The sequence below is a fragment of the Chionomys nivalis genome, chromosome 21, assembly GCF_950005125.1.
Source record: "Chionomys nivalis chromosome 21, mChiNiv1.1, whole genome shotgun sequence".
In the NCBI taxonomy this organism is placed as follows: Eukaryota; Metazoa; Chordata; class Mammalia; order Rodentia; family Cricetidae; genus Chionomys; species Chionomys nivalis.
The window spans coordinates 19,778,918-19,799,481 of record NC_080106.1 but is presented as its reverse complement, the minus strand read 5'-3'; the positions used below and the strand labels follow the sequence as shown (position 1 = coordinate 19,799,481).

The 20,564-nt window shown below is 44.4% G+C and overlaps 1 protein-coding gene across 1 annotated transcript in view; it reads right to left on the bottom strand.

The window, feature by feature from the left end:
* Hydin (HYDIN axonemal central pair apparatus protein) overlaps window positions 1-20,564 on the bottom strand; it is a 310,664-nt gene that overhangs the window by 14,256 nt on the left and 275,844 nt on the right. The window contains exons 69-80 of the mRNA XM_057753452.1: window positions 19,535-19,632; window positions 18,387-18,585; window positions 16,869-17,081; window positions 15,893-16,031; window positions 13,564-13,729; window positions 11,162-11,309; window positions 10,110-10,317; window positions 9,444-9,665; window positions 7,335-7,504; window positions 4,656-4,854; window positions 3,075-3,233; window positions 1,035-1,312 (exon numbers count right to left, since the gene is read on the bottom strand). Of these exons, the coding sequence (XP_057609435.1) occupies window positions 1,035-1,312; window positions 3,075-3,233; window positions 4,656-4,854; window positions 7,335-7,504; window positions 9,444-9,665; window positions 10,110-10,317; window positions 11,162-11,309; window positions 13,564-13,729; window positions 15,893-16,031; window positions 16,869-17,081; window positions 18,387-18,585; window positions 19,535-19,632 (2,199 nt within the window). The remainder of the gene's footprint in view (window positions 1-1,034; window positions 1,313-3,074; window positions 3,234-4,655; window positions 4,855-7,334; window positions 7,505-9,443; window positions 9,666-10,109; window positions 10,318-11,161; window positions 11,310-13,563; window positions 13,730-15,892; window positions 16,032-16,868; window positions 17,082-18,386; window positions 18,586-19,534; window positions 19,633-20,564) is intronic.

Genomic DNA, 20,564 nt, shown 5'->3' with positions numbered 1-20,564 from the left:
ATAAGGCTGTAAAGCACCTACCCTGGAGACTGTGTTGATTCCAGGTAAGCCTTCCCAGCCTTGCACCCATGCTTACTGATACATAAGTGATTTGGGAGAAAGTTAAACATTTTTTTTACACTTTATTTATACTAAAGCAGATTGTGAATTGTCCTACTGGTGTTTTTTGTTTTTCTAATTCTATCTGATAGGAATGATGCCTAGAGAGCACATTTTGTCCCCATAATTCTCCCCTTCTCCTACCCTCTTCTCTCTCCACCCCTTTCTCCCTGCCTCTTATTTCTCTTTTTTCTTTGTGATGCTGGGAATTGAACTCAGGGCCTTGTACATGCTATGCAATTGCTCTACCACTGAGCTACATCTCTAGCATCCCCTCCTCCTTTAAAAAAGGTTTGATATAGTCCAGGTTAACCTAGCCTTGGACATATATAGCCAGAACAGCTACCTCCATTTCCCAGTCCTCAAGTGCTAGAATTCTATAAAGTGTTCCACCATGCCTGGTCTCCTTTCTTTCTTCTTTCTTTCTTTCTTTCTTTCTTTCTTTCTTTCTTTCTTTCTTTCTTTCTTCTCTCTCTCTCTCTCTCGCCTTTCTCTCTCTCTCTCTCTCTCTCTCTCTTTCTTTCTTTCTTTCTTTCTTTCTCTCTCTTTCTCTCCCTCTTTCTCTCCCTCTTTCTTTCTTTCTTTCTTTCTTTCTTTCTTTCTTTCTTTCTTTCTTTCTTTCTTTCTTTCTTTCTTTCTTCTCTTTCTCCCTCCCTCTCTCTTTCCTTTTTAAAGACAGAGAATCACTATGCATTTTAAATCCTTCTGCCTCAGTATCTCAATCACAGAGATTATATGATAGTATAAGCTGCCTAGAGTTGTTGAGACTGAGCTGGGTGAGTCGTGTGACAGGCATATACCAGGATTGCACCAATGTTTCTACCATGTCACCATGGGAGTACTGTTGCTGTGATGCTTCATTTGAGGCAAGGACAGAATTCAGAGATGCAGATGTCTGCTACGGTCTCGGGAGGGAGACACCGTGCCCATCCTACCTTGCACCCACATCGCCTGTGTTCATCATGAGGATGCGCCGTGTAGATTGCGTCTGATACACGACAGGACCAAAGGGAAGATGCTCCTGGTCCAGGGAAATCTCCAGGGCCTGACAGCAGCCACTAAGGAGAAAGAGGGGACGCAGAAGTCCCATCCATTCCATGAACACTTCCTCGGAGAAAGGAGGGACACGCTTCTTGGGGGCAAAGGTAATTTCCAGCTTGCAGACTTCTTTGGGCTTCAGGGTGATATTGTGGAATGGTTCCAGGGTGATGACCTAGACAGTGAGACAATGTGACTCAGAAGCTGAAGGGAGGGAGGCTCTCGGCCCAGGGATCAAATCTCATCTGTTACCAGCTGGGTCATCTCTGATAATGTTATTCAAAGCCTCCCCTTCACTTGCCCTTTGATGAAGGGCAAGATCATGTCTGTAAAATGTGTGGCTTATGACAGGGATCCAACAAATGTTAATTTCCTGTACTGTCCGATTTTTCAGCTCCTCTTGGGCATTTCATTCTTCCTTCCTCCATGGTAGAGGAAACAGTAGCAGGAAACGTGAAACAAGAAACATCAATCCAGCCTTTCTCAAATGTTCCCTGATGGGAGAGCATCAGGTTAAGCGAAATAAGCCAGACTCAGAAATACAAGATTACATGTTTCCTCTCATATGCAGTCTGATTTAACTATATATATATATATGTGTGTGTGTATAGATATATGTATATGTGTATGTATGTATGCCATGCAAGGAGCAGGAGAACTATGGACAAAGGGGACACAGTATATAGGAGAGGAGAGCAGGAACAAGAGAGATCATGGGGAAAAAGAAATTGCAAAACATTGCATACTGTTTCTTATATGCCAAATCTATATTTAATATCTATAAACACACACATATGACAAGAAAGCAGAAGAGACACTCTGAGGAGAGGAAGGCAATAGGGATAGGGGAGGAGAGTTGGGGATGGTGAGTAAGAACAAGGTACAATCACACACACGTGTGTAAAATGTCATAATGAGCCAGGTGTGGTGGCATATTCCCTTAATCCCAGAACTCAGGAGGCAGAGGCATCCTCCTGAATTCAGCACTCCGAGTTCAAGGCCAGCTTGATCTACAGAGTGAGTTCCAGGACAGCCAGGACTATACAGAGAAACCCTGTCTCAAAAAACCAAAAACCAAAACCAAATCAAACCAAACCAAAGTAAACAAACAAAAAGTCATGATGAAACTATTATTTTGTATGCTAACTAAAAACACAGATAATAAAGAGGACACACTGGGACTAATAAAACTTAGACCCCAGGACTTGCCCAGACCAGCTGATTCAGTGTTTGGGAGATGATCTGGAACCTGCATTTTCTACAGTTCCCCGGGTGACTGTATTCTAAAGTTCAGGAGTTACTGCATAAATTCCTACGTGACTTCCTCTTTCCCCTTAGTCCTGGTAGGAAGCAACCCCAAATCTGCCATAAGGAAGCCAATTCCTTACACTCTCTGTCCAGAGCGTGGAGCGGCTGGAAGGAATGCACCGAGGCTTCAGGAGGCTGCAGGAGGCTGCAGGGAGTGAGGCGAGGGACATGGGAGAAAACTGTCTTGGGGATTTCCTGAACGTCATGACTTTGGGAGCTAGCCTGAGGTAATGGCTCAAGACAAGTCACTTTAACAAAACTCTGGTTACCCACTAAGGGACAATTTGATATAGCCATCTGGGGGTGAAGTTCACTGGCAGAGCACTTTTCACTAAGTGAAAGATTCTGGGTTCTATTCCCCCTCCGTAAAGAGACCAACAAACCAACCAAACAAACGCTGCTCTGACCGGGCTGTTAGGAACTCTGACCCACTGGTAATGAGGAATTTAGTTTGGATTTATGAAGAAAGGGAACAAGGAGCTTTCCCTCTTTGCATGGGATGGTGGGTAACAGGGAGTCTTGGGATGAGGTACTCTCTATGTTTCTGGCTCTGGCTGGCCTCTCACAGCCAGTTTTTCTGTATCCTGCAACAGCCATGGACTCCTCCCTCACCATTTCCTTACACTGACCTTGGCTTCCTGGAGTTCTGGAATGGAGAACAGGACGGACTGGTTAAAGGTGAGCTGGGCAAGGCTGTTGTTTATGATGGAAACAGTTTTCTTCACAACCTGTCCTGGCAGAACAGCTCCTAACTTCACGATCCTGTTGGCTGGATCTAGAACTAAGATCTGGGTGACCAGAAAGAGCAGGGAGTAGATTTTGTCAGTCAATGCGGAAAATGAACAAGACGCTTGTGTCCCCTAGAAGCCAGGGCAGCTCCCTCTTTCCATGGCCTCACAACTTCAGGTCAGTGAGCCTTCATTTCATTACTAGCTCGCACCAGCCCTGAAGACAGGAGCATTGGAACCTCTGTAACCTGTAGAAGAGATGTCCCCTCTTTGCACAACTAATCTCCATCAATGTGCATGTGAGACACACACACACACTCACACACATACACACGCACTCTCATACACTCACACATACATACACTCTCTCTCTCACTGTCTTTCTCTCTCTCTCTTTCTCTCTCTCTCTGTCTCTCTCTCTCTCTGTCTCTCTGTCTCTCTCTCTCTTTCTCACACACACACACACACACACACACCTGTGACTTCTTTTTGTTCTGACTATAAAAACTCACACAGCCTCTTGGATAGTGGACCATGTCACTCACGTTAACCCAGATCTTGCTACCAACGCTTGGTCACTCATTTTTGGCTCACAAGGAATTATTTCTAATTCTCTTTGGAGCAAGAGTTGTGCTTTGTGTTGACAAGAAACACCAGGTGGTAATGTCCTATTGCTCCCGTGGCTTGAGGGGAGGTGGCCACACACCCCTCCCATTTCTCATTTGTTGAAATATCCTATGCATTCTTAAGAATCTTGAATTTTTTCAGGCTTCTTAAGCTTTCTATTACAATATAAAACTTCCACCAGACGTACTATAGTTACCAGATGCCAGTAACACAGGGGTGACTATCAGGACAGGACCATTTCCTACAGATCTGGGTCACCTGGGCAGGAGGCATTCCTGAATGTAATCCTGGGACCCACAGCCGGCTGAGAACATTCACCAATGAGGGTCAGCAGGAGGAATAGCTCATAGATGACCCCATGTCTGCATAAGACACGCCCTCCAGTGGGACGCAGCCTGTGACACTTCTCCAAGAAGACACAGAACATTTCTTTGGTGCTTGCAGTTGACAGAGGTCGCCAGTGCAGTGAATCTAGGTCTGTCTGAGTAAGCTGGGATTGAGCCTGGTTTAAAAATTCCTTCCCGCCGGGCGGTGGTGGCGCACGCCTTTAATCCCAGCACTTGGGAGGCAGAGGCAGGCAGATCTCTGTGAGGTCGAGACCAGCCTGGTCTACAAGAGCTAGTTCCAGGACAGACTCCAAAGCCACAGAGAAACCCTGTCTCGAAAAACCAAAAAAAAAAAAAAAAAAAAAAAAAAAAAATTCCTTCCCACTTTCTACGATCAGGGACACCGTCTTGGTGGAGCCAGATGATACTGGGTGGAGCATTCCCGGGAGCAGGGAAGGGGGATGTGGGGTGGCAAGAGTCTGGGAAGAGGAAGGAAGAGGGTTCTGAAGTCCCACCCATGGTCTCTTACCTTCATTTCTGTGCCTTTGCCTTTGATCTCCACTGTCTGTTGAGAGAGCCCATTGATTTCAAAGGGGATGAGCTCTCGGTAGCTGATAGCTTCCCGAGGGTAGAAGGTAATTGGGATCTCCAGTGTCTTCCCCGGCTTTATCACGTCCACATTGAAGTTCACCTCGACGTGTGGGGTGTTGGTGTATAAACAATCTAAGCTGGGGAAGACCCAGAGGAAGGGGTATAAGCACCAAGAAGGCAGAACTGGAGGGACTGATGGGTCCCCTGTGCTTTCTGGGCTGAAAGGTGACAGATTTTCTGTCCTGCTGTCCTAGAGTCAGGGGAGTCACCAAGGAGCTGGAAGCAATGGCAGCAATGACCAGCTCATGCTCCTTCAGGTGCTGTCAAGTCACTCAGTCGCAGTCACAGCCCGAGGTGCAGGTGGGAGCTCACACGCTCAGTCCACTGATGCTCTTTTTCTCGAAAATTCCTCTCAGTGTCTTACACTCTCTCACAAGGGGGCAGCCCTTCAGTCACTGGCTGACAAAGCTTGACGGAGTGCAGCGCGTGTTCTAGAGTTTGGATCAGGATCTGCCAGTAACTAGCCACGTGACCTGGGAAAATTTGCTCAGGCTACTCAGATCTGCTCCCTCACCTGTGAAATGGGGTTAGTAGCAGCTACCTCATAGGGTTGTTGGAGAAATTAAATGGGATAGTGATGAAGGCACTTTTTTGTTATTTTTTTTACTTATTCTATCTAAATTTAAGTTTATTTAAAATTTAAAAATATTTGTCTTTATTTTTATATGTATGTATGTCTGGCCTGTGTGTGTACATATGTGCACTGTGCCTGCCTGGTGCCCTCAGAGGTCAGATGAAAGAGCATACCCTCCCTACTCCCCCTGGGCAGGAGGGCACCTAGACTTTTCCGGCAGAACTTCCCCGCATCTTCCTGATGTGTTTTTTGGAGAAGGAATTCAGCTAAATGAGTGCCCGGAGCTCAAGGCCTTCAGTAGGCAGAGATGATATTGAATTGTAAAAGGAGGACTGTAAGTAGATGATATTTAAAACATTTATTTTTATTTTGTGCATGTAAGTGTTTGCCTACATGTATGTACGCATGCCATGTGCGTGCCAGAGGTCAGAGGAGGGTGTTAGAGCCTCTGGAACTGGAGTTATAGATGGTTATGTGGGTGCTGAGAATGGAATGTGGGTCCTCTGCAAGAGTAGCAAGTGCTCTCAACCGCTAAACCATCTCTCCAGCGTGTTAGATAAGATTTTAAATTTATTTAAAACTAAATAATAGTCTTGGGATTTAATGTCAGCAAGCAGTCCCAGGACACTGTTCTCAGTATCCAGATGTGGTCTCCTGCTTCAGGCAAGGAGATAGGCATAGAGAATTTAAAAATGTAAAATATGTTTGCATGATAGTGCATATCTGCAATCCTAGTACTCAGGAGGCTGAGACAGGAGGATTATACGTTTGAGGCCAGCCTGGGCCATACAGTGAGACTTCATCTCAAAAATAAAAGACCATATACTGCCCACAACAGCAAAAACAAAAAGAATAAAACAAAACAAAGTTGCTCAGTGTTACAGCTATCAAAGAGTTAATATTGAATTTGGATTTATGCTATTTGATGTGGTAGTGACAAGACACACAAAGTAATTGAAATCAATTAAAATTAAATTAAATTAAAATGCAATTCTTTGGTTGCACCAAGCTACTTAAAGCTAAAGGACATAATATTGGACAGTGAAGATAACAATATTTTTCCATGGCAGAATGTTCTCTGAAGGACTGATACAGAGACCTGTGCATGAATACAGGTCAGTGACTCAGCCAGATTCTCTCTCATTAGGTCTGAAAAGAGCTGTGGAGACCTGGACTGAAATATTCCACAGGGCTGATGCAGACAGCCTGGGTTTGATCTAGAAAATTTAGGCTCAGCACAGACCTGCTGTTCAGTGCAGAGCAATTCAGTTTTTAACTCTCCCAAACTCTTCCCAAGGAAACAAAACAGAAGCTGCAGGAATTTGACAAAGTCAAGAAGAGGATGTTCAGCAGGCAGCTCATGGATGTCCAAGCATTCATATTAATGGTGGAGACCGGGACCCAGGATTCTGTCACCTGTGCTGAACCTTTCCCACCATTTCTGTCTTGGTCAAATGAACTAGTTAACATTAACTGTCACCTTGACACTGTTTATAATCACCTGGAAAAAGATTCTCAGTTAAGTAAGTTTCTTTAGCAAGTTGGTCTGTAGGTGTGTGTATGGGGCATTATCTGAACTGTTAACTGATGCAGAAGGGCCCAGCCCACTGTGGGTGGCACCATCCCTCGGCAGGTGGTCCTGGGCTTTATAAGAGAATGGGCTAAATGTGAGTCTGAGGGCGAAATGGCATTTCTCCATGGTTTCTGCTGTACTTCCTTCGTTGTGAGTTCCCTAGTTGGAGGCAATGCTCAACCGAGTAGCAAGCAGTCCTGACTTCGATTCCTGTCCGAGTTCCTCTCTGAATTCCCTCAATGATGGACTGTGACCTGGACGTGCTAGGTGAAATAAACCCTTTCCTCTCCTAAGCTGCTTCTGGTCAGAGAGCTTCGTTACAGCAGCAGAGGTGAAAGTAGAAGACAGGGCTTCCCCTGCATGGAGTCCTTATGTAGACTCAAGTTGTTCTCTCTGTGAAGATTACTTACCTCATAGATGTTTCTTCTTTGTTGGTGACAACGAGGATTTGTTTGTATGGAGGCATCCCAGCTTGGTAGATGAAACAAGTCCCAAAGTTGTGGCTGGTGAAGGAGAAATGGACAGCTGGGCTCATGGCACAGCCTAAGATGCTGCACACGAATGTTGGGCCATGGCTGATCTGCAAGGAGGGATGGACCAGAGGACTGTACTTAGATTAGAGGCAGGAAGACAGGGCAATTGCAGCCACAGGGTAGAAAAGAAAGTGGTTGGTACTTTACGAATTCTAGGTCTTGGGGTGCCATCTCCAGAGAGTTTGTTTCTGTAGAACTGGCTTTATTTGTTTACAATTAGCAACTCTAACCAGAATCCACACTGGCTCTCGTTCTGTGCCTACAGCAGTGGTTCAGCCTGAAGACAGAGTGAGTGGCAGGAGTGGCGAGTTATCATACAGGGTGGGACTGTGGTTGCCAGTAGGCCAAGGCGAAAGGCTCAATTTCTCACTTTTCCTTGTGTTTCAGGGTAGCAACTGGATATAGTTCTGTCATTGGATTGTAAACAAAAGAGAAAAGGGAAGCTGGGCGGTGATGGTGCACGCCTTTAATCCCAGCACTTGGGAGGCAGAGTGATCTCTGTGAGTTTGAGGCCAGCCTGGTCTACATAGTTAGTTCCAGGACAGCCAAGGTTACACGAAGAAACCCTGTCTCATAATATTAATACTAATACTAATGATGATGATAATGATAACAGATAAAGGGGTCTCCTGTCTTGATTAAATGGGCAAAGTCTTTATTATCTATCTATCTATCTATCTATCTATCTATCTATCTATCTATCTATCTATCTATCTATCTATCTCTCTATCCATCCATCCATCCATCCATCCATCCATCCATCCATCCATCCATCCATCCATCCATCCATCTATCTATCTATCTATCTATCTATCTATCTATCTATCTATCTATCTATCTATCTATCTATGATGTACGGGTGTTTTTACTTGCATATACGTATGTGTACCACATGCATACAGTTCCTGTGGAGACCCTGGGGCAGGGGTTATAGACAGTTTTCAGCTGCCATAGGGGTGCCAGGAATCAAACCCAGGTGCTCTTAACCACTGAGCCTTCTTTCCAGATGGTTCTTGGTCTCAGCCTGGAATGAGGTAAGAACTGACAGCTTCCTCAACAGTATCTCAGCCCCAAGATATGCACATGTTCACGTGATGCATGGCTATCTTGATGCCAGGGAATATGCCGAAGGTTTTCAAAGCCCCCTGAAAACATACATTCCACTAACTTGTCCTTTGTTTGTCCCCAAGTGCAACTGTCACTTTAGGGGGCTGCAGCTGTTCAACAACTGTTACTGGTTATTCCGGACAAATGTCCTACAAGGAAAAACAGGTGCAAAATGGCCAAACTTTGATTCAATTGAGACGGAAATAAGTCCTATGAATAGAGATTCCCATTGGACTTCTAGACTGGGGACTGGCGAGAGGGCTCACGGGTAAAGGGCATGTGCACACACATGCACATCTAGATTGGCATAATAACGGCAGCTCCTTTGCAGTGGAGCTTTTGAGGCAGTGCAGACCACGCTTCCTGCTCCAGGGGGCTAAGAGGTTACCTGTCTGCATGTTCACTGCAGAGCTCTCAACTTCTGAGACTGCTGCAGAGACTGGGGGATGGCGGAAGGTGGGAATAGGGCAAACCGAAATACTGTACACCTCACGGCTTTTATGGATTGCAGACATTCTGGTATAAATGCTTTTTGGACAGTCAATTTCCAGAGTTTTGAGAAAGTTGGTTTTGCCAGGGCTGTCCCTGCTGTCTGATGCCCTTATCTGACATCACTGTTCTTGAAATTTCATTTAATACCGTATCTTGGAGAGTATTGTGTATTTAACATCTCTGCCTATCCAGCTTTACCACTTATTTTAATGTCGAAATAGTGTCATGCTGTGTGGATGGCCATTTGCTTTCCAGTTGACCCTGCTGAGGTGTCTGTTTCAGAGTTTGTCTCTGAAACAACCACGGGGTAGGAATTGCTGGAACTAGCCGGCTGGGCCAACACACCATAGATTCTTTCTGTGTTTGGAAACCATTAAATGGTCTCACCTTGATTTTGAGCTCCAGGCCCTTCAAGACACACTTCTGATATGGTTGGAAAGACAGGTTGGCAGGTTCTGACTGCCCCACATCCACGCTGCTGTCAGTAGGCGTGAAGTCCAAGTACTGTAACAGGGCTTTGGGCCCAGAGAGCTCTGCCTGGTAGCTGAAGTTGAACTTGCCAGTGTTGATGAAGTTGAATTCACACTGAACACATTCATTTAACTCTACCTAAGAGACAGAGGGAGGACAGAGCAGTGGTGAAGAAAGCATCACTCCCTTGTCTAGGGAGAAATGTTCTTTGGGAGATAAGGATAGAGAGGGATATTGATAAGCTGGGTGTTATTAGCTGAATGGCATTGGATATTCCAGAAAGACCTACCAAGTGTTGGGGTCCTCCTATATCTGGAGTATAAGTTGGTAATTTAATTCTTAGATTTTTCTTGGCCGTGAAAAACCTTTCCTGTTTGCTTAATGCAAGTGTTCAATTCCCTGCCTACCATATTCATCCTCTAAAAAATAATAAAAACATTCACATCATAACTACATAATTCTGGGGATGAATTTATTTGTCTGGTCTCTCTAGTATTTGAGAAGGAAGATTCAGCTCATACTCCCTGTGCCATGTCCCCTAGCTAAAGGCCGAGAGACAGTAAGGGTCTTGTTACCCCTTACCTCGTAGAAGTTGATGGTGTTGACCTGGTTGGACATCAGGAGGAAAGTGGAGCCCGTCCGGTCCCTGCACTTGACCTCTGCATTCATAGTGTAGCCCTCGGCCTTAACATTGAGTGTCAGAGGGTGGGCTTTCCTCTTTACATTACAGATCAGATTAAAGTTCACATCTCCTTCTTGCTTTGGTGTGAAGAAAATATCAATTGGGAAACTGACAGGGAGACAAGACAGCAGATTAACTGACTAGTCCAACCTGTGAAAATCTCAGAAAACAAGTGTCCACTGGATTAGTGGATACACTCTGAGCAAAGGACACCAAAAACACCGCTCCAAATTAAGTGAATTTTAAAGATTTTCCAGGCAAAGCCAGGTACTGTTTTGTGGATTCATACACACAAGACAATGAGGAAAATGCTATGGACATGAGAAAAAAAATACTGAGATGGAGATTTAGAACGAGGGCTGAGCAGTTAAGAGCACTGGCTGCTTGCTATTCTGGAGGATCAGGGTTCAATTCCCAGTACCCATATGGCAGCTCACAATTGCCTGTACCTCCAGTCCTAAGGAATCTGATGCCCTCATCTGACCTCATTAGCATTTCACACATACGGTGCACAAACATGTAGGCAAAGCACCCATACACACATTAAAAAAAGTTAGAATGCCCCATAATTAACCAAGAAGGAAAAACACCAGGGAGTCAGACAGGATAGAGATAAAACTATGTATATATAGTTGGGAGAGATTTTACTTTTATATCTTTAGTTTTTTTTTTTTGTGTGTGTGCATGCATGTATATACATCAACAGTATGTGTGTGTGTGTGTGTGCATGCATGTATATACATCAACAGTGTGTGTGTGGAAGTCAGAGGACAGCATGTGGGAGTCAGTTCTCTCCTTCCACCATGTGGGTTCTGGGGATTGAACTCAGGACATCAGGTTTGGGGGCAAGTGTCTTTACTACTGAGTCATCTTGATGGACCAGAAGAGATTTTTATAGATGACAGACCTGGGACCCTGCCATGCATCCCGAGGACTTCATTTTTTCACTCACCTGGACAGCGGTGGGATCCAGCCTTCCATGGGACACACGGTCAGGCTGTTGTTGAATCCTTCGGAGAAACGGGAGTTATCCTGGAATGCAAAGTTGAACCCATGCTCCTCCTTGTTGATAATCTTCACCGTCTCTCGGGCTTCTCTGCCTGGGGAGGAAACACCAGTCCTCAACAAAGGACTCTTCCTAGTCAAAAAGATTGTAGTTGGTAACACCCCACACATAAGAGGAAGGCTTCACAGAGCAATCTTGGCATCCCCGACCTCCGCAGCTGCCTCACTTCCTTCCTTCTGCTTTTCCAGTGACCTTGCTCCTGCAGGGATTCCACATCTCCCTTTGGAATGTCTCTTCCCTGACTGTTCCTTCTAGAGGGTGGATTCTCTGACCTGGCTACAGCTATGCTGGAACTCTGCTAATACCTTTCTCTTCCCTTGCTCCTTCAGTCAGGAGTTATAATGTCTTCTTGGGTCTGTAATGGGAGTGCCCTCTCATTCTCTTTGAGGGCCCACATCTTCATAAAGAATCTCTATGTTGAGTTCTTCTGAATTTGACCTTAGATGACCCTGGGCTTTCCTATGCAGGATTCTGACTCATTATTCTGTTTTTTCTTTGGCTAACATTAAAACGTTTCTCCACAAAATTTTAGGATCATCTTTTTCAAGTCCTTTCTTCAGTCCTGAGGAGAATGAGGCTATCAGATTTCACAAATAACTTTTATTAGCATAAATGTGAACAAATATTACTTGGGACATATCTATACTAACATCAAGTCTATCTGACATTAAAATCTAACTGTGAATCCTGTGCACTCCTAGCTGGTATTCTAATTGAAACTTGATTAAATTTGCATTTAATTTTGGAAGAACTAACCAAATGTTTAGCTCTTATTTGGAAGCATTTTGATGTGACTTAACTCTTAACACAGAGGTCTCGAGAACTGGATTTATCTTTGGATATTGCACATTTAGTTAGCAGTAAATAGAGTTTTTATTTTTGTTTTTGCTTCTAGGTATTTACAGCAAAAAGGGATGAAACTGTTGATTTTTGCACATTGGTCTCTCCCAGCTTACTAAATTATCTTGATTCTAATAGTCTCTCTCCTGACTCTTGAGACTTTCTGTGTACAAAGTGATCCTCCACAGCAACTTAGATCATTTTTCTTTCTCCCTTAAAGTTAATGCCCATTATACTTATTTTTTGACTTTCATGATTGTTACAATCTCTAAGAAAATGTTCAGTTATAGAGGTGATGATAAGTACTCTTGCCCAACTCATTTTAATTCCAACAGCTTCAGTAGCCTTATTTACTACATGACACTGTTGGCTGGTCTCTTGCTATAGCTTAATATTCTTTATGTTTTTCTATAACCCCAGTTTTATTACTGGAGGGTTTTTGAGAGTGGGGATAGGGAGGAACTTCTGATGAATTTTAGCAAGGACTTTTTGGTACATTAACATGATCGTATGGTTCTTCATTATTGACATAATGATTATACTGAAATCAACATCATTGCATTCCTGGGTTACACTCTTTATATTGTCTGACTTACTATCATGAATAATGTCAAAATAAACATTAACGGATCACTTAAAAATTCTTTGGCCATAGCTGTATTTTACACACCCACTCATATCCACATAGAGTTCTAAGGCATCTGATGTTAGCTTTCTTTACATCACAGGTCTCTGCTTGAATGCTACCTTCTTAGCATCTACCACATTCCAATTCTTTCTATCCTCCTAAAATCTTTCTTATAACATGTTTCAACCCCTGCCTTACTATGTATTTTACTTGGTTTTCTTAGTCTCCTTCCCATGATTAGAATGTAAACCTAAGGACTTTGTGATTTATTTTAGAGTATTCCCATCCCATGAGGAGTATTTGGGCTAATCTGGTATCTCTCTCCCCTCTCTATTGGAGAGTGAACCAGGGCTTTAAGCGTGTTTGCCAAGAACTCCACCACTGAAGCCAAGTCCCTGCCAGCCCATCAATAACAATTTCTGAACCCAATGAATATATGAAAAGAAGTTAGATGAATCTGAACACTGTAGAATGGACCAAGCACCAACCAAACACAGCCCACAGCCTGGAGGTGGAGAGACATGTACAAGACCCAGGGTTCTGATGATGAAGAGTCCGTGCAGGTCCTACAGGAACCTGCCCAGGAGACTCCGTGATTCTATAACAAACCTCCCAGGTATTCTCAGGGTGTTAGGGTGTGGCTGCCAAAGACAGCTGATGGAGTTGAGATCGAGAGAAAACTGTCATATGGCTCTCTGATAAATGACAGAGGCTTTCTGACATATCTCTTCTGGAAGGCTCCGAGAGGCGTGCTCCCGGAGTCCTTGATGACCTAAGGTCATGCCAACTCAAAAATGAAAAACTGGCTGGACTACCTTACCAATGAGAAGAGAGCTGAAGTTGAGATGTGACTGGTCAAGAGAGATGAGGGGGTCTGTGGTTTTGCCCACCAGCAGGAAGGGGACTGAGATATTGTGTTCCGGGATACAGAAAGTCCAGAATGCTTCTGTGATGTCCAGGTGAGCAGGCAGGAACTGGAACACAATCTGAGAGGACAATTCAGAAAAGGACAGTGAGAGGCACTTCTTCCTTGTCCTTCTGGAGACCTACTAGTGTGAGGTGACGTTTTCCCAGGTTGTTATTAGCATCTAAAGTAGGTGTGGCTATACGAGCAATGGCAACCAGTTTGCCCCACCTTTTGAGAACAGTCATCTCTCCCATCCACAGACTGTGCTGATTATACTGTTGCACTCTGTGCCATTCTTTGGATGGCATGGTTGTAGCACAGTGGACCGAACTGGCACCAATACCAAAGAAAGACGACCCACATGTTTGTCAACAATCTGGCATATAGCCCAATTCAAAATCATCACCAGGACAACAAGATCTCTCTCTCCTCTCCTCTGTCTGTCTGCCTGCATGCCTGCCTCTGAAATTCAGAAGATAATGAGTGACTGGGCTGGATGGCAGTGGCACTGATGGGGATGGATACCATGAGGGTGAGCTGGGTCATGGCATGCCACAATCTGTCTGTTAAGTGAAGACACAAAGGAGCAAAAACATAACAAAGATGGGAAGAAACCAACTGGTAGAGAGAAAATGGAGCAGATTTCTAGAAAGAAACAGGGAGATCTGGAAGAAAAGTCTGTTCTTAAAAGTTACTGTAGGAACTTCCCCCGGGGGCTAATATGAATTTGTACTTGATCAATCAGGACTGGGTAGAAGAAGAACAGCATTTGGCAAGGTCCATGCCAATGACACAATAACGCAGGAAAGATGTTCTGGAAATGTGTCACACCAGGGACACTACTGTCACCCCAAATCAGCACAGTCTTGGATGACAGATTCTGCAACTTACCTCTCCAGGAACTGGGCAGGGTCTTTGACACATTTCTGGGTTGTGGAGGAGTACATCCAAGAAGGATCACAGCTATGGTGAACCTAGCTCCTGGATCCTATGCTGAACTACTTGGCTTTGGGAACTGTCAATATGTAGAGGCCAAGCGGAGACTCTACAAATATGCTTCGTTTTGTTTGGGAAGGGTTAAAAATAATGAGCTTACTACCAATACAAAGCATGGAGAGAAATACAAAAATTTGGTCTTTTCAGAAAAATGTAGGAGAAGAGGCCACCCTGGGGCTATTTGTCTGTGTGGTGATCATCTGCCAGAGGAGAGGAAGAATCAGTGGGTCCTGGTACCATCACTGCCTATCATCCCCTCTCCCACTTGCTTTGTTCATTTGGGTGATCTTATGGAAGAATTAAATATTTTTTAAAAAAGATTTTATTTTTTAATTATGTGTATGCATGTGTCTATGTGTAGGTTATGTGCATATGATTACAGGTCTCCAGAGGCCAGAAATGACAGATTCCTTTGGAACTGGAGTTATAGGCCTGGTATAGGTGCTGGGAACTGAACTTGGGTCCTTTGCAAAAGCAGAAAGCACTCTTAACTGTTGCCTCTCCAGCACCAACAGCAGCATTTTAATTCATTCTTACTTATGTATCTGTGTGTGTGCACATATGTGTGTGTGTGTGTGTGTGTGTGTGTGTATGCGTGCGCCAATGTTGAAGGTCAGAGATGGCTTGTGGGAGTTGGCTTTCTCTATCCATCATGTGGGTCTCAAGTTTGGCAGCAATCACTCCTACTTGCTGAACCATCTTGTCAACTACCAGAAGGTATTTGAATTCATAATTTCCATTTCATGGACTTATTGCTACATATAAGATCCTCTGTAGAACTTACTGGCCATGGTGCCTACATGTATGCTTTGACTGTCAAGTTCACACATAAATCTGACCCTTTGCACTATATTATTGTGAAGACATTTAGGATCAAATCACAAATTGGGACTCTGTTCTTACTTTTTGCCTTTTTCACTGGGAAAGTAAAGACATGTCCCTTTGCTGCTGCCAATCTTTTAGATATAGATAGTTCTTAACGTCCTCATACTACAAGCCCAGGAATCTCCAGATATTTATGTCTGGTTCCCCTTTGCTCCTTTAATATTCTCATCAAATCCGGGCAGATACTGGGGCTTTCTCCACAGTCATCCAAGAAATCACAGATCTATCTTCTTACTGGGGTTGTACTTGATAGCCACTCAGTAAATACTTGTTGATCAATGATTCTTATCAATCCTATTCTCTCTTCACACACTTGCTATGCAGAGATGGCTAGAATTTTGGGGTTCCCAGCCACACACACCTCTGCTTTCTTTTCAGGATGAATGATACCCTTTTCTGTAAGGCACACAAAGGCTGGAGGGTGCTGCAGGCTTTCTGCTTCTTCAGAGGTCCAGCAGAAAGAGTAGGTGCTATTGGTCGGGTTCAGGATGGTAAAGGTCCTGGCCAAGGGGGAAATCGACAGCAGAAAGTGAGGGAAGGCATTAGAAAAATTCAAGAAAGTGTAGATAGACCCCAGAATTGTCACAGTCTCCTCCTAGAAACCAGAAATGATCTGAGAACTTCATTACTGTAGAAATAAAAATGCCACCTCCCCCTAGGATCTAAAGGATAATGGGAGTCCTTGACTTTCGAATGATAATGCTCCTAAGGCCATATGTGTCAAGGGATGCTCTGTGGTCAAGGTGGGGGGTGAGGGAATACACTTTTATACATATATACAAATATATATATATTTCATTTCACACACATGTATATGTATATATGTATATATGTCCTAGAAATGCTGAAGCATGCATGGACAGCCTGTATATGGTGGTTCTGTTGAACTTGTTCGTATATTGGGTTTCATTGTTTAAGTTGATGAGGACAACTGACCAGGTCTCTTCCTCAAGGGAGCACCAGATCTCATTACAGAGGACTGTGAGCCACCATGTGGTTGCTGGAAATTGAACTCAGGAAGAGCAGGCAGAGCTCTTAACTGCTAAGCCATCTCTTACAGGATGGCTCAGCCATTAAAGGCTAGGCTCATAACCAATACACACACACACACACACACACACACACACACCAAAACTCCCCCTCTGTCAAAATTATTGACACAGGATCCAGCTTCATTCATGCACCAGTTCTCCGATATTATATCTCTAGAGCAAACCCCAGGACATCAAAGCCATGTCTAGGTATCAGTATAGCTGGCTTCTCTGAATTCTTTCTCTTGAGTTCTTTAGAAGGACAGATGGGTATGAGTTCAGCCAATGCCAACCCACATGACTCACCGGAGATTCTTTCCTCCTATACCCACACTAGTGAACTCGATCACTCGGGTGTTTGGATCGAGAGGCCCAGAGCCTGGTCCTCGGAGCTCTGGGTTGCGCCGATGACCACTGATATAGTCTGATTCCTTCAGGTCAAAATGGCAGAATGGCAGGACGCTTCGCCCTCTTGTGACCAGAACGGGGCCTTGCTCTCCTGATGGCAAGTTGGGAATTCTGAAATGACAAAGTTATTTTAAATTGATTTTATATCTGTTGTTGCTTTCTTAGCGGGTTGGAAATGGATATTCTGTCCAGCAGAATGTGAGTTCTGTATGAGCAGAAGGTGGCTTTTCTTGACCGGCAATCATATGTGACTTGACTGGCAACTCTACATAGTACATATTCACTAAATGTTAAATGGATGAGTGGCTTGCGTATGAGGATCCCGAGTATGGGTCCCTCTGTGCACTTACATGTGGCTCCAAGCTTTTTCCTTCTATCAGTGTTAGATGTTAAAAGGAGTGCTTACACTCTGGGTCCACTCCTGGGCACCTAATAGATTACAGAGAAGGACCTGGAAATCCTAAAAAGAAATTATCCTAAGACCCTTGTAGACTGGGATGCATGTGAACAGATTCAGCCTCAAGGCCGAGCAGAGGTGGCTCTAGTGTGGCACAGGTCTCTGCAGTGTGAGAGTCGGGACTCACAAACTCTGACAGCACATGTAAGTCTCCGTCATCCTAGGACAAGGCTTACAGAAGAATTCCCACATCTGGGACTTGCGCTGATGTCTTTGCTTATTTTTCTCTCACTGGACACCAAACCACACCAGCTCCACCAACCCATATTCCCCTCCTACCTTTGTGTATTGTGCTTACTGTGGGCTCCAAATTCTCTGCTTAAATTAGCTCATTTAGTATTCCAAATAATTTTACATTATAAGGATTGCTGCTTGCACTTTGTATATGAGATAGAGGAGTCTCAGAGAATTGAGAAGGAAGTCTTCTCAAAGGGTAGAAGGTGTCTGGTTGCGAATTACTCTTTTTATATATATATATTTTTTGTTGTTGTTGAAAAAAAATTTCCGCCTCCTCCCCGTTTCCCATTTCCCTCCCCCTCCTCCCATACCTCTCCCCCTCCCCCCACTTTCCTCACCCTCTCCCCACTTCTCTTCCCCTCCCCCCACTCCATTCCCCCTCCCTCTCAAGACTGAAGAGCAGTCCAGATTCCCTGCCCTGCAGGAAGTCCAAGGCCCTCCCACTTCTATCCAGGTCCAGGAGGGTGAGCATCCAAACAGGCTAGGCTCCCACACACATCTGGCGAATTACTCTTATTCAACGGAGCACTAAACGTGGCCAGGAAGGGAGCAGTAGGCAGGTGGAAGTGATGGCGAGTTGATAAGTGGGGCTTAGATAACATTCTCCTTCACTGGCCCTTTTAGACTCCTGGGCTCCAAGGTGACTAGGGTGGGAAGGAAGGACAGAGGTGGGAGGGAAGAGGAGGGTAAGAGCTATAGACTTGGGGAACACATTTCCTTACTGGCAGTACAGGGTGCTCTCGAACTCCCCAATATCCATCGGGGAGAACTTCACTTTGATCTTCTGAGTCTTCCCAACAGGCACAAGGCCCGAGGAGGGTTCCACGGAGAAGGGTGACGGAGAGACTTCTGGCCAGTGGTCCAAGGCGCTGTCCAGGGTGCTGCCCGTGCCCTGACTAAGCTGATCTTTCTGACTGGAGCCTGAGGGAGGATGGAGAAAATGTGATAGTCTGCAGCCCACTCACAAGTGCTTAGGGACCCTCTTTGACATCTGGGGACCCATCTCTTATAGCAGGTACACTTAACCCTGGACACAGTAGAAAGGAACCAACTCATTTCCCAGGTGACTTGTGAAAAACACATCTGTTAATTTTATGGTGTTTTCAGATTTATTTCCTCTTGGTTCAGAGAGGGTAGGTCAAGAAAGGGTTTGTGGATCTTCTGCATCAGGGTGGTGAGCTATGAACAGAATTTGTGGAGAACCATTGCTCTAACATAGGGGTTTACAAAGCGGGAGTCCATGGATGAGGGCCCGTTAGAACAGTCTGTGAGTCTCCACAACTGAAACAACAGACGCCTTACTTACCTGCCAGGTGCAGGGCCCTTTGCTAGTGCTTTTTGTGTATACACTTTGGCCTAGGTATATATTCTTTCTGGAAAAATAACTCAAGAGTTTTCACTAGTTTTTCTTTCTTTCTTTTTCTTAAAGAAGATTTATGTATGTATGTATGTGCACCACATGTGTTTCTGGTGCTACAGGGAACAGAAGAGGGTGTCAGATTTCCTGGAACTGCAGTAACAGTTATAAGTCACCTTGGGGATGCTGGGAACTGAGCTTGAGTCCTCTGCAAGAAGCAGCCAGTGCTCTTAACTGCTGGGGTATTTCTCCAGCCCCAGGACAGTTTTTAAAGTGGTCTGAAATCTTCCAGGTTGAGAACAGGAAGATAAGATTCCTAGTGATAAGTGATATGAGCCATCAATCTAGAGGGAAGGAATCCAGGAGGGGAAGAGGCCCACACGGCTATGCAAACCCCACAAAGCCCATGCTCTGCCATCTCTTAACTACTTAGAAAGCCCTGTCAGCACAGGTGGCCTTCTATGAACAGGTGACTCGGGTCAAGCCCTGGGGTTTATCTGGCATTGAATTTACCTTGATTTTCTGGCATGGCAAAGCTGACTGCCTTGCAGGTATCTTCCGAGGTCCAGTTGAATTCTAACAGCACATGTCCTGTGTTAATGAGGTCAAACCTGTGGGTGGATCAGGACCAGATTTCAGAATGTGCTGTCCATATTTTTGCCCTGCCTGAGTACCAGCTGCAATGTTTTTCAAAGGCAAGTCACTTCATTTCTTAAGGTTTTTGAAAAATGTCTGAATTATATTCTTTTGTGTACACACATGAGCATGTCACATTTTCTGTATTCATTTGACAGTGGACACCCAGGCTGAAGCTCTGGCTGCTATGAAGAGTCCACACGGGAGAGCAAACATCTCCTTGACATGTGGATTGTCCTTCCTTCGGACATATGCCCGGAAGTGAGCTAGCTGGGTCACGTGGTAGGTCTAGTTTCAGTTTCATTTTGGGAAATCTCTTTACTGTCTTCTATAAGTCTGTCCTTTTCAGCAAAATGGACAGAGCTGGAAGACATCATGCTGAACAAAACAGACAAAGACATGTATCATATGTTTTTTCTCTCTCATGGGGAAGTTAATACATTTAATCTCAAAGTAGAAGAGCATAGCATAATGATGACTGGGAGCTGGGACGGGTCAAAGGGAAGGCATGGACAGAGAGAGGTCGGATAAAAGGTATCAAAATGCAGTGCAGCGGGAGCAGTAAGTCAGTGTGCTACAGTCTACAAAAGCCTCCCATATACGTTATAAGGAACTAGGGGAGAGGAGTCTGAAGGTTCTGCCTCCAGATAAATGTTAAGGAATGGAAATTCTAATTATTTTGATCCAGTCATTACATACTGTATGCTTGTATTGAAATAGCACACTCTACCCTGTAAATATGTAACATTATTACATGTTAGCCAAGAAGCAAATATAAAATAAAATGATTAAAAACAAATACAGCTAAGTGTCGTGCCCACCTTTAATGGCTAGTCTCCGTGAGTTTGAGGTCAGCCTGGTCTACATAGTGAGGTCCAGGCTAGGCAGAAACACTTAGTGAGACTCA